At 42.6% G+C, this 14,093-nt stretch overlaps 1 protein-coding gene across 3 annotated transcripts in view; it reads right to left on the bottom strand.

Annotated features, from left to right (window-relative positions):
- Positions 1 to 14,093, bottom strand: part of RBM33 (RNA binding motif protein 33) — a 94,030-nt gene that overhangs the window by 10,720 nt on the left and 69,217 nt on the right. For 2 of the 3 annotated variants that reach the window (XM_028750621.2, XM_028750620.2), the window contains exons 16-17: positions 11,851 to 12,051; positions 10,816 to 11,004 (exon numbers count right to left, since the gene is read on the bottom strand). In XM_028750621.2, the coding sequence (XP_028606454.2) occupies positions 10,816 to 11,004; positions 11,851 to 12,051 (390 nt within the window). Of the gene's footprint in view, positions 1 to 526; positions 3,260 to 4,671; positions 4,710 to 10,815; positions 11,005 to 11,850; positions 12,052 to 14,093 lie in introns of those variants that run through there. The other variant, XM_077936750.1, reaches the window with a different exon arrangement.

Here is a 14,093-nt window from a genome sequence, read left to right as displayed (position 1 = left end):
GTGTTACAGACGGGATCCATTCCGGAGGCGTGAAAAGCCCGCAACTCACAGTGCGATTTGTCGCTTCTACACATGCGTGAAGCGCGATTAACGCTTCTGTACATGTGGTGAAACCCAGAAGTAACCCATTCCGGTACTTCTGGGTTGCCAAGGGGCCCAAGACGATAACACACAACCTGAAACGGATGCGACACGAGGTATGAATGTATTGTAAGTAGCAGACACAATATTGCTTGCGTTAGCAGCAAGTCCTATGTCTTTGGAGGATGCATAGTGCTACTGTTTCAACCTTTTCCTATGCTAATTTCAAGTTCTCAGAGGACACTGACAACCCATCAAAGTCAGGTAACCAATGGCTGCTTAGTTAACATGTTTAGAACCAGGCTAGTTGAACCCAAGACCAATTACTGCAAGTACCGTTTCTTTACTATGGACATAAAACAGAGAGTGTACACCCAGGCTTTAATACACAATGGCCAAAGCTGGACTACAAACAAAAAAAAGGCAGAAATCTTTAACACCCATCTTGAATACCAGTCTGGACAGCAGCTATTTATTAACAGGACTACTCAGTTGATTACAAGTTGATTACAAGAAGCAAACTATGACTCATAAAGTAACAGCAAAAAACTTATATAAATATTTGCATTTAAAAATAACTACCCAATTTTTTTAAAAAAAATCAGGGCTTGCAGAACTTGAAAAATAGTCTGTACAGAAACACATTTGTTCCTTCAAATGGTGTGATTAATCACTGAGCATAATTTCTCTTTGCTACTCAGAAATAATGAGGAATACTGGGCTAACAAAATTCCATTTTCAATTAACTTTCTTTGAAGTGGGCTTACACCCATCAAAATTAAGTAAGCAATTATTTGTTAGGCCCCAAGACTAGTTGCAGATGTTCTACTCATACATGTAAAGGTAGATTTACAGGATTACTTTATGAAATAGCACACTGCAACTTGGTGTTTGAATGATCAGCTGGCCACTTGAATATTTGAAAACCACCACCACATTTCTAATATTGTGCGAAATAATCTTGAATGTCCATTTATTGCTAAATAATGATAGACAAACAGGGATGAAAACAATGGCTTTAGACATTCTAGTATTCAAACAACAATTCAGGAAAACAGTGCAGCATACAACCAGTTACACATATTAAGTGAAATAAAAACAATTGAATTTGCTTGTATTCTTTTGTACAGCGTCAAGAAAACTAGCTGAAGGCAATTGTTTTGGTAATGTGTGAATTCTGAACTGCTATCTTTAAACAAGTTCTGGGCAATGACTGTGTTCCGGTGTAACAATAAACCATAATATAACATGACATGCATTAACTGCGTCCCTCACCCCTCTTTCATCCGCAACGAACCAAGGTTTGTGCTATGTCCAAATTGGGAGCTGTGATTAGTTTTAAATGCAGCTTTTCTGAACAAGCCAGGATTTTGAACCACAGTGTGGAAGTTGAATTGTTTCGTAAAACCATGGTTAAACAAACCACAGTTCTGTTCTGAACATAACAATAAACTGCAGGTACTGGGAAATGGAAGGCAGTGCTTCCAATCTCCTCACAGCCGCCTTGCAGAAGGAAAAGGGATGGCATGAGAACCGTTCATGTGGCAACAAACCATAGTTTAGTGTTATGTCAAAACACATCCATTCTCTCAAAATATGCATTTCTGCTGAGTTCAGAGAGCAAGTGACAGTGTTATGGAGTGAAAAGAAACCGGTCAATTAGTTGTTCATTTTGCAACACCATTATCTGAAATGTCTGCTCCCAATGGGCAAAATTCCTACAGGACGAACTGTTGTTCCAGAAGGTGAATGACATGTAAAGCTATTTCAGTTCACACTGCAATTATATCAACTTCTAAAGCTCCTCCCAAGTGGTTCTAACAGCTCTTCCTGATGCTGGCTACGGAGTGCTTGTTTTAACTCTTAACACGATACAGATATGTTTATTTCCCCCATTGCAAGTAACCTGTAAATTGGTCCTGAGAGACAAGGTGGGTTTTTTGTTTTTTTACACAACCAGCACTCATTTCTACCTGAACACTTCTGGAATGAATACAAGTTTCTTTATGAACCCATTCATAAAGAAATGACCACACATTTTCATGGGAATCCAAAACATGGAAATCACTATCAAGAATGAGTGTGTGAAAAGAACATATAATCTGTGACCTAAATACATAAGAAAAATTATTAAACACAAATACCAGCAGTATCCATTGGTCTTCATAGATAAAAGAAAAATGCCTTTCATCTTATTAGGGGGTTTTTTAAAGCTCTTAAGTAATAAATTTAACAAAGGCCAATTTTATATCGGAATAAGGCTTCTAAAGCTTGCCATGAAACCTCACAGAAAGTTTAATGAACACAAAACAAACTGAAACCTACTTTTTTTTAAAAAAAACCCTCTTAGACACCCACTTTAGCTTAGCAACTCTGGTAGAGGGGTTCTCTTAACATCCTTATAAAATGTATTGATGGTCCTTGTGTTCCTTTATGTAACAAAAAATAGTCAGTAGCTTGAACACTGCAACAAAGCCTATTCTTATTCTTATTTAAATGAACACCTCCCAATCATGGCACTTTTACAGCAAACACTGTTTAATCTTAAATTTTTACAACAGGAACCTGAGTAAACAAAGTTGTGGGGTTCGGCATCATGACTTAAGCTGGGCAGGAAATATCAGCAAGAACTTGTGGAAAACAGATTGTGGGGGGCAAAAGATGTTTCCTCAAGTCTGCACTCTTTCATCCCCCTACCCTTTTTTGGGGGTATGTGCCCCATTTTTAACAGCAGGAATGCTATTCAGTCTTCTAGGTCATTTCCCCACTGCCAACATATAACTAGGTGAATGAAATTCTTTGTAAAGTCAATGTTTGCCACTGTACACTGAGTTAAAGAACATGCTTACAAAAACAGGAGCCATTTGCATTTAGTCAAAGTATCTAGGCTGGAATTTTGTCTCCCACAGAACAGTCACTTATGGTGGAGAATTCCTTCTTCTCCCTGAAGGGAATAGCATGCTTAAAGGTCCACATAAGTCAACAGGAGGGACAAGTAACCATAGGAGGTCATTTCCCCATCAGCGACATGCAGCAGTTCCTCCTGTGTCAACTGGTGCTCTCCCCTCTCCTGAAACTTCTTCGGCCCTGCTGCTAATAACTGATTCTCACAACCAAGTTAGGTGTCTCTCTCTCAACTACCGCAGGACATCCTCCCAGTGCTTTAGCCTCCAGCCTCCTGTGACAGCCAATTGAGGGAGAAAAGAAGAAGCTGTATTTAGCTGTTGCGCCATTTTTCAAGTCAACATTCTATATAAAACTCTCTGTGCAGACAGAGCTGGTAGTATGGACTAAAGCAGGGGTGAAGAACCTCCGATTGGGGCAGGCCAAATGCGGTGGTCAAACCTATCTGGCCACTGGGGCTCTCCTCCAACGCGCTGCATTAATTCATAGTCAACCCAGGGTCACTTTGCGCAAAACCGCTTTGCACAAAACCACCCCGAAATCAGAGAGCCAAGCTGAGTGTACAGTGGCACATACTTCCATGTTTTGAGCGCCTGGGGTCTCAGGAGAGGGAATGATAAGTCCTAGCCTTGGGACTGCTGGAGGGCATGGGGGAGCTAAGTATGTAAGCTGGATCTGTTTTGTTCAACGATGGTATCCAAACACTTTAAGGGGAGCGGCCAGTAAATTTTCACTTTGGGCTCCCTGCCTGTTCCAACTCATGATCATTGCACCATACTGCCCATTGTGTTAATTATTTGGCGTTTTTAATTACAGTGGTGCCTCGCTAGACGAAAAGAATCCGTTCCGCGATTCTCTTCGTCTAGCGGTTTTTTTGTCTTGCGAAGCAAGCCCATTGACAGCTTAGCGGATTAGCGCTACAGCGGTCTAGCGGCTTTTCGCGATTAGCTGTTAAGCGGGTTATCAGCGGAACAGCTGATAGGCGGCTTAGTGGCTTAGGAAAAGGGGGGGAGCGGGAAAAACCCGCGGGGGCGCGCAAGATTTTTTCGTCTTGTGAAGCAACCCCATAGGGAAATTCGTTTTGCGAAGTGCCTCCAAAACGGAAAACCCTTTCGTCTAGCGGGTTTTCCGTCTTGCGAGGCGTTCGTCTTGCGGGGCACTACTGTAGCTATGCCAAGTTTCTCAATGACATTAGCTAACAAGACTTAGAATGGTTTCCAAGTCACAGGCTGAAGTGTTTAGTGCTAAGCACTTCTGATAGAAAATATATTATTCTTTCCGGGGGTTTTTTAAAGCTCATTCATTGTTAAGTGAACATTTGATTCCTTGCACAGATTCTCTCTCTTGCTGCCTGAAGGAACATTCTCTTTCCTAAAGGACTGTGTTCTCTTTATGCCTTTTGAGCTCTGTTTTACACAATGGGACTTGCACAAACAATGTTTATTTTCTTTATTTTAACTCAAGTCTCCTTATGATTTAAAGGAAGAGTATACCATATCAATTTCTTTTTAACAATCATTTATTACTTTCTTTTCCAGGAGACTCTGCTGTGAGTTCCTGTGGTCATAAGCCTGGCAAATTCAAACAAGAATGTTTTGAGTAAAATGCTTCGTTTTGCATGATGAAGAAATTAAGATAAAGTTCTTATACTAAGTAACTTGATCCAACTATTGGCTAATAACTTACTGGACCAGCGTCTGCTTTGGGGCTTCCAAATACAGGTGCTAGGAAAACACATAAAATGGAGTTAAGTCTGCATAGCTTGGTTACATTATTATAGACTGTTCAAATTCCACTTGTGGAATACTGTAAGAGAAGCATCATTCTAACCTTCAGGCACTAACCAAAATAGTTGTTCTTCTAACATTCCATAGAATACAGAGATGTATTTTGTATATATAGCACTGTGCTTCAAAATGACTCCACAAGAGTCACTGGAGCAGGTTTCAACTACCCATGAATTGCACACTTCCCTTCAAAGCGTTCTCTCCTAAAGTTTCTCTTCAGCTTTAAGTATTTGTGTACATCTTTTTAGCAGAAACCTCCATCTATAAAGCCAGTTTCAAACATTCATTCACACACTAGCACGGCCAGCCAACTTTGGCTATCAGCTGCTTGGGGTCATCATGGGCATGGAGCTGGTCAGCCCTATTCTGTTGGCAACCATCTGCCTCAGGAGACTTTAGGCATAAAGTCAAATAGCTGGAGAGTTACAGTGCCTGCTGTGGCTGTAGAGACCAATAACAGGAGAGGCATGTTTTATCGCAGGTGGCACAAATGAAGGCGTCTGGTTTTGCTGGTACAAGTGCAGCGTGGAGTTTCACTGGTCAGCCTTAAGACCAATGGTATTCACCCCTTCACTCTCCCTGTTTGTTGAACTTGCAACCTTTTCATGGAAAGCATGTGTTCTACCACCGATTTATAACCCCTCCTGATACAGGATTGCCTGACCCTGACTGAGAAGGATCCTGCAACGGGCCTGTGCACAGACCCAGAAATTTCTGCATTGTAAAGTCTTCCCTTCTCATGTCCACAGAATAATGAAGAATATCCTACTGTAGTGTGACAGAATGGAAGGGCAGAGCAATGCAGATAGGAGCTGGCTTGAGTCTCAAAGCAGGCAACACCCATGGTTTCTATGGTTTCCCCTGCACCAGCCACACTGGAAGAAGGTTGGTTGCTGGCAGCATGTCTAGTGGAGGGCTGCACTCCAGCAACTATACTAGGCATCCAGAAAAGGCTGGAGTGGATATCTGGGGAAAGAGACGCCCTCTGTTAAGCCAAGGAAATTGGAGGCCACATTCTCTCCTCTGCCTGTTAGTCCTGCCCACCTCTGATGTCGCTTTCCACCTTGGTAGATCTACCATTCTTCCAAAGCCCCGCTCTGTCCTTTTTTTAAAAAAAACAACAACTATTTATAAATTTTCAAAAAGCAAAATTTTAAAAAACCACAACAATATAAAAACAGTATAAAACAAAACAAATCAATCATAGCAATTCAGATCACAAATCTTAACTCGATTGACTTCCCCCCAGTCCCCCTCTTGGTTCCATTGTATTAGCTTATTCATGCACGTTCCTAGAGCCTTATATTCTTAATAATCCAATCTTAAAACCTTAAAAGCCCCACTCTGTCCTGGTCTTCTGTTGAAGGCCAAGAACAAGGGATCGCTCCCCCCGCCCCCAGCTTCTGTCCAGGAATACAAAACAAAAGTTCCACACACCAAATTACCCCCCAGTCATTCTTTCTATCATATTCAGCAGCTGATTTAAAAGAAAGGCAGAAGGAGAGTTCTTGTAAGGACTGGAATGGACTTCTGTGGAAGGTTGGATTTTGCTTACTGTGTCAAGAGTGTGTGCAGAAGCCAGGCCCTGTGACCAGTAGGACTTTGCAGGACTGGGGCCTTCCTAAGTTTGTTCTGAAGAGGCAAGGCGCGGCCGCACAGGTGAGGCCGATTGGTAATTCACAGCACCTGGTGGCAAAAGCCAGGAAGGGATCTAAGGTCAGCATTTCCCTTTGGCTTTTTGCCACAGCAACACATTTCCTGCCTTGCTACGTTTGGCTCCTTGCTTCTTGATCCTTGGACCCTTGACTTTGTGACTCCTTGATTCCTGACCCTCGGACCCTTGGCTTCTTGACTCCTGGCTTCTGGCCTCTCCTTCCTGCTCCCACCCCGCCATCTTGTCCTCAGCAAGGACTTCTACCGCCTGTGAACCAGACTGTGACATACTGGTCTTTTGTTCAGGTACTGAATATTCCTGCTGGACTGAGCACAAACTTTGTGTAGGAGTGGGGCAAAAATAGAGTCCACCAATACGTGGGAATTGTGTTTTTATCTTGTATTTTTATACTGTGAACCACCCAGAGATCTGCAGATGAAGGGTGGTATACAAATTTATTTAATTAACAAACCACCAGTGCTCGGGGGGGGGGGGCGATGGAGATGAGGCAATCTGTGTTTTAAGTTTGTTCCAGGCAGCCTGCAGTGGAGCTAGGAACAGTTTTTCCATTTCTAAAAAGTAAGGTGTAAAGACTCAGGTTTGTAGGAATGCCAGGCCACACATTGTAGGAATGTGTAGCCCCTTTTCCACTTGGGTAGGAGGTGTCGGGCTACACTCTGCATGTAGTCAAAAGCACTTTTTGTATATTTCAGTTGGACAGGACCAGCTGGGTTATTTGTGGATTGCACTCTCAACTGCAACCAGTTTACTCCTAGCTCAATGCATTCTGGAAAAGCAAAGGATAAAATGCAGGAGATGACAAGGCACTCAGCATCGCCAGAATTCACCACCCCAAACTTCTTAATTCCTGCAATAGACTTATTTATCTGAAGCATTTCTACTAAGCACTTGCACCAAAAAAAGGCTTTCAGGGCGGATATGATACTCCCCACCGTCGGGTTTAGAATCTATAAGCCACTACACAAAAGGAAAAGATTTGGAGGGAGTAGGGTAAAAAGAAAAGTCAAGTACAGTGGTACCTCGGGTTACATACGCTTCAGGTTACATATGCTTCAGGTTACACACTCCGCTAACCCATAAATAGTGCTTCAGGTTAAGAACTTTGCTTCAGGATAAGAACAGAAATCGGGCTCCGGCGGCAGCAGGAGGCCCCATTAGCTAAAGTGGTGCTTCAGGTTAAGGACAGTTTCAGGTTAAGAACGGACCTCCGGAACAAATTAAGTACTTAACCCGAGGTACCACTGTACTAGTTTTTAGTTACAAAGATCTTTAACAACCAACTGGAATGGGAATAGTTAGGAACAGAGGTTAAGAGCTGATGTGGAAAGCAGCTATAAAAACATGGCTACACCAACTCAGGATGAAAATCTGTCTCTGGCAAAATAGGAAAGGCAGAAACACACAAGAATTTTGTGTGTGTAAGTAAAACATGCAGGGACTCTTCGCTGTTGCACAGAATACAAAGAAATGTAGACGTCTCCAAAGTAAGGTTGTTCATCAGTTCATATGCAATCTTATTCTCATGCCAACCTAAGGTTCCCTGCAACATGTGATGGTACATCAATTTTGATCCAAACCCATTTTTAATTTACAAGCTGCTCGCTTTAAAACAAACAATCCTTACATTACCCTAAGTGAGCACTAGGCTGTGCCATCACTCTAAGAATGCCAAATGGGACACATTGAAAAAGGCACAATCACTTTTTCTCCCCTTCCTCAAGCCACAAGGAGTCAAGGCGTTTAGTTCACAGCAGAGGATTCTGAGAGTAGTAGCAGATTATTTCCCTAGGGCAAAACCATGTGATTTGAAAAAAATCTATCCAGACACTCTGCATTATAAACTGCACTGCACTGATAGTGTTAAACGTGCAGACACTATGAACTGGTGAACTCATTCATTGGTGTGGGGAACATGTGGTCCCCTAGGTGTTGCTGGACTATAACTTCCATCATTACTGACCGCTGGTGTATGGGAAATGGTTACCCTTCCTGCCTCTGTTCCTTCCCCCTCCCTTGCAGCTGTTAAGTTTTTGAAGGTGTGAGAACCTTCTCTGATGTCCTAATAAGTTGGGAGGAGGTGAGGACCCACCCACAGCTGCCTTAATCAGTCTGGGAGGAAATTGTTATTGGAAAGTGAGGCATGGTTTGGGCAGTTTTTTTGGGGAAGTTCATGCCGCAGGGCCGTGCAAACTGAGGCTGCCTGGGGGAATCACTTCGCCACTTCTTGAGGACTTCCAGGTGGCAGATAGAAGAGCATGCCTGGTATGTATATATTGCTTGCTGTTTAGGAATGAAATCATCTTCTCACCCACTTGTGTTTTGTATCGCTTCTGAATCTCTTCTAAAAGAACCACCTTGCATTTGGCAAGACAGCTGGTCATGTTTGCTGTGCCTGATGGGAGTGGAGTCCAAACAATACTGGAGGGCCAGAGGTTCCCCATTCTGGTTTTTTGCCCGTACTTTCCTCCATCACAATGCAAACTTGATATATTGCCTTAAGTCTACTCTCCTGAATACACTTACCTGGGAATAGTCCCATTTAATTCACTGAAAAATGTTTCTGAGTAGACATGCATAGGATCACAATGTAAATTGTGCAAAGTTGTGCAAAAGGCCATAACAAAGCTTACCACAAAAAGAAAAAGCTGTATGGATTGATCATGTTCCCAATGGGTTTCAAAAATATTTTTTAAAGTGGAAGCTGTTTGTATTTTGAAGTGCATTGTTGGAATCTGTAACTGTGCTGGAGTACAAGTTATTTTATTATCCCTCTACCAAAAACCTTGATGAGGTTTGGGAGAATTTTTCATCCGGCAGCAAAGGAACTTCTATAGGGTTGAGGCAGAAGGTACAAACCATGGCAACTATTCGGGGTGTGAATCAGCCCGAATCAGTACTTCCTGAGGCGTGTACAAGGTGAACGAAGATTATTTGGGTGATGCTTTCACAATCCTGAGGCAGAATGCCATTAAGGTATCAGGAGTGGGTGATCATAACTGCAAATTGAAGCATTTTCCATTGCAACAAAATGTGAAGTGTAACGCCTCAGAACTACAGAGCTGGCCCTTTCTATACAACTATATTCTGTAAGGAACACTCCTAATCTCCTGGTATCAACCAGGGCTGCTACCTGGGTTTGGAGATTGAGGAAGATGCAGAAAATTTCTCCCCACCCCTCCCGATTTTGGGGTGGGAGCAAAAAAAAAAAAAAGGGGGCTGTGCTGTTTTTCTTCCCTCCCAAAAAATCTGATGATACACTGCAACAAAGCAGCTCCTCCTTAATTCCCTTGCTTCCTTGGATGGCCAAGTGGGTAGCCAGCTAGCACATCTTGCTCAGTCCACAGACAAGGAAGGGGAGAATAAGAAGTTGCTGCTCTCCTACAATACACCATAAGGTTGGAAAACCCCTCCTCCTCTATGAAACAATCTGAACATACCCCCTCCCCCCAAATACTGGCCAAATGCTCTGCTCCCAATTCCACTTGCAACTGTGGAAGGCACAACCAAATTCTCCATTCCCCAATCTGACCTTGGGAAGAATACCTTTATGGGGAGACAATATGACTACCAGCGAGATGCAGAGTGGGAATAAAATGGAGGGGGTGGAGGGACATTTTCTTCAGTAAAGGGAATTCTGACTTTACTGAAAGCAGGACCCAGCCTTGTGCTCTTCTTTCCTGCTCCCCTCATGGCATGTAGGTGAGCATCTGATCTTGAAGATCCCTTGCAGGATCATCTTCAGCCCTGCCTGATGAAACTACTTTCTTTAGCAATTTCACTGTCCATGCTTAGAGGATATGCTGCAAATCAAACAACAGGACTCGCCTGGTTTCGGTGTGGTGGGGAAGTGGTAAAACCTAAGTACCACTTATGATCTAGCCACATGTGGGCGTGAGGGAAGAAGTCATATCCAAAAAGTTTATTGTTAATGCTCAATCTTGCTCATGATAAACACTGGAGTTAGTACAGCAGCAGAGCCCACCATCAGCCAAAAGATGTGTTATCTAACTGAACACCCTCTTTTCTCTCTTAAAAGACTATTTTCTCTGTACTTTTTGAGGACACAGCATTTTCCTGCGAGTACGCTGAACCCTTAGCAAGAGCAGGTCTGGAACAACCATGAAAGGCATTTGTGTGACACTGCATTGAGATGAATGACGCTCTGTGCTTGCTGCATCACAGTTGAGATCATTCTTTTATCTAGAAGCCTTTTCCTTTCAGACACACTGGGTGTGGGGGGGGAGGCATCTTTAAATATATGTAATTAACTGCTAAAAGCCTCCTCCTCCTCGTCCTCCCATCAAAGACATTGAGCTTTGTAAGATGAAAGATTTCTGGCACAAGTAACACAAGCCCAGGGTGATTTACCTGAATAGGTCCTACCGACATCAGCAGGTTTTTCAGTTGGACATCCGTGGTTGATGAAGAAAGCCCTTCAACTGACACAATGCAGGGCTGTGGTTTGCACTCTACCACTCGCAGATTCTGTTTATTTGGCATCAAGCGTCCTCGGCCCATCTGGCCCGCAATGCCTCTGCCTCTCCCGTGCGTAATGACCTGCCAAGAACAAAAGTAAGCTGCATTTCTCTATTTACTTGCTTTCGCCTAACTGAATCTGACAGGTAACGCGCAAGTTAGTAATTCACTTAGAAGGAGATGATGAAAGCGGAGACCGATTAAAAGGTGTCATGTTGCTGTTGGCAAATTTTATACACACAAGCTTGTTCGTTGGACTGACAGCCGAACAGTTCAGACTCCCTGCGTGCTATAAATGTGCAAATATGGAGACATGTCAATGTAACAAGGATTTCCTCTCTGGGGGAAGCAACAGCACCAGAAAGGTTATGCCACTGTTTCCCTTAAGAGCTTTCATAACTGCCCAACCGTCCTGGAAATGGGGGTTTGCCGTAGCAGTTTTCATTCGCCTCCCTGGCCTTCTGATTTCCAGGGGTGTCGTCAGCTCTCCAAATTCAGAGCTTGCAAAGCTTAGCTAGTCTGCAAGACAAGCCCAATACTAAGAGGGCAACACCCTGATGCACAAAATGGCAACAAAGTTCTATAGGTTTGCATAGCAGAGAAACTGAGCTCTATAGGTTCTATAGGTTTGCATAGCAGAGAAACTGAGCATCCATGATGGATGCTCATTGTGGCAAAGATCATGTTAAGTTCTACTTAGAAACACTATGCAGATTGAGACAGTTTCAGGTGATAAGTCTACTTTAACACTAAAATGACAATACAAAAAGTTGCAAATACTTGACACGCCAACTCTCTCTTCACTCCTTCTCTAGCAGCTGGCATGTTTTAACTGGTTCAGCATCTGAATAACCGTGGGAATTCATTCCTGGCTATTCTTTCAAACAAATTGCAAAGGTGATTTTAATACAAATTGTGAACCCATACCTTCTTTGCCTGATGTATCCCTGGGATGCTTTTCAGCCCCTGGGGAAGTGAGTGGATCTGTGCCAGCTGGTGCTGATGTGGTTGCTGTATTGTTCCTTTTGTCAACGTGACCTTCCGCACAGGCTGGTGTCTTTGGTCCAGGGGCTGCTGTAGCCGGTGGTGTGGCAGGTCGGAGTGAGAAAAGCCAACGTTCTCACCACCCTGTGGGAAAACAACACCACACCGGTTCAGGATCCACAAAATGCAGCACACCTTTTCTGCAAAGCTACTACAACGCTGAGTGTGATTAGTCTGCACAGGTACCATATTCTGCTAAAAACAGAAACTTCCTCGAAATTTTGGGTTATGCCGAGTGGAAACAGAATTATGAAATGGGGAGTTGGCAAAAAGCCACCAGGTTACTAGCTACATGATGACAGGTTACTAGCTACAATGGAGAGAGTCTATGCAAATGTTCTTCTACATGTACAAATGAATCAAAGCCTAATATATGAGAACATCTAAGCCAGGGATGTCCAACACGTCGATCGTGATCTACTTGGTAGATCCCCGGGAGGCTTTGGTAGATTGTGGTCGATCACTGGTTCCCTTTCCTCAGTTAAAAATATATTTGTGCCCCACCCCCTCGCCCCACCCTCCATTGTTGCCTGAGCTCCAGAACAGAAGACAGAGCTTTTGCCATGAGGCTGATTGTTTCCTTGGTGATTTTTTGGTGAGTGACTTTTCCCCTTTCCCCCTAAAAAAAGCTCATCAACTTTGACCTGAACCCCCCCCCCCCAAAAAAAAGGGGGTAGACCACTGCCAATGTTTTATTCTATGAGTAGATCGCAGTCTCTTAGGAGTTGGCCATCCCTGATCTAAGCTGTGACTTGCATGGGTAAAACAGAATCACATCCACATTCCAGATTAGTTTGAGGACAGTGGGGGCTGCCTACTGCATGCTCCTTGGGCCACATTCCTCTATCTAGGCTTATAGTTGCTTTCTCTGGGTAACACTCGCCAATTTTAGGTTCCCAAATGCAGAAGGGGACATTTAAAATTTAAAAAGGTAGTTATGATTAGAGGTACAATGCTGAGGAAATAAATCATGTTGGCATGTATTTATGGTTCACATAATTCACTTGGGAAAGTTAGTAAAAAATTTGCTGCTCTGTTAGGTGAATTCAGTAGAGGAGAAATAATTATGGCAGAAAATTATATTTACCAAAAAAAATCAAATGAGTACCAGGGCGGAAAACCTAGAAGCCCCACTTACAATACCAGAAGGCTGAAAATTAATTAATTAAAAATGGCAAATTTCCTAGCCCAGATGGTTTATCTGCTGAGTATTATAACTCTACCATTCTGATATATATAAATACTGATCAGACTGAGGGGTTTTGTGTGGGTTTTTTTTGGAGAAACAATAAATTTTTGAGAAACAATAAAATATCTACCATCATACAAAGGTCAATCAGTATGAGAGAGCTCAAGAACCTAAAGTCTACATTGTTATTTCTAAGTGGCAAAAGGGATTTGATAGACTAGAGTGGTGATATCTGTTAGAGTTTGAATTGTTTTAATCTGGGTAGAAATTTCAGATCCTGATTCAACTTCTGTATCAAAAACTGACAGCACAAGGGCAGCTTATCTCTTGGGTCAATTTTTACCATCTAGAGCAGGAATGGGGAACTTTTTTTTGCTCCACAGGCCAAATCCTTATCAGAACTAGACTTGCAGGCCAAATCTGCATTGTTATAGGAGGGTGTTGGTTATGGTATGTATTTTATATTACAAAATGTAAATTTCTTTGTGTTATATATTTATAAGTTAAGATAAATATATGTAATCATAAATAAGTTCCACCCCCACCCCCAAAAAGAAAAGAAAATATTGCTTTAAAAAAGAAAGAAAGCAATTTAAGATTAAGTGGGCTGTAGTGTTTTTCCTATAAGGAAAGACTAAAAGCTTTTGCGACTTTTTAGTTTACAAAAGGTGAGACGTGATGGTGGCTTATAAAGCTGCAAATTATGGAGAAAATGGCTAGAGAATTCCACTCCATTCAAAACAGAAGAATTCAGATGTCCAATAAAACTGAATGGCTGTTGATTCAGGTCAGGCAAAAGAAAGTCAAACAACATCTAACAGAATTCACTCCTACAGGATTAGTGATAACCACTAGCTTTGCTAGCACTGAGCTCCCCTGGGCAGGGTGTCTGTGGTCAAAGGTAGAAAAAGTTGTACTGACCTGCTTCCCACTAGGA

This window comes from Podarcis muralis, chromosome 12 (genome assembly GCF_964188315.1).
Source record: "Podarcis muralis chromosome 12, rPodMur119.hap1.1, whole genome shotgun sequence".
In the NCBI taxonomy this organism is placed as follows: Eukaryota; Metazoa; Chordata; class Lepidosauria; order Squamata; family Lacertidae; genus Podarcis; species Podarcis muralis.
Note: the sequence above shows the minus strand (reverse complement) of the source record. Positions and strands in the feature narration are given on the sequence as shown.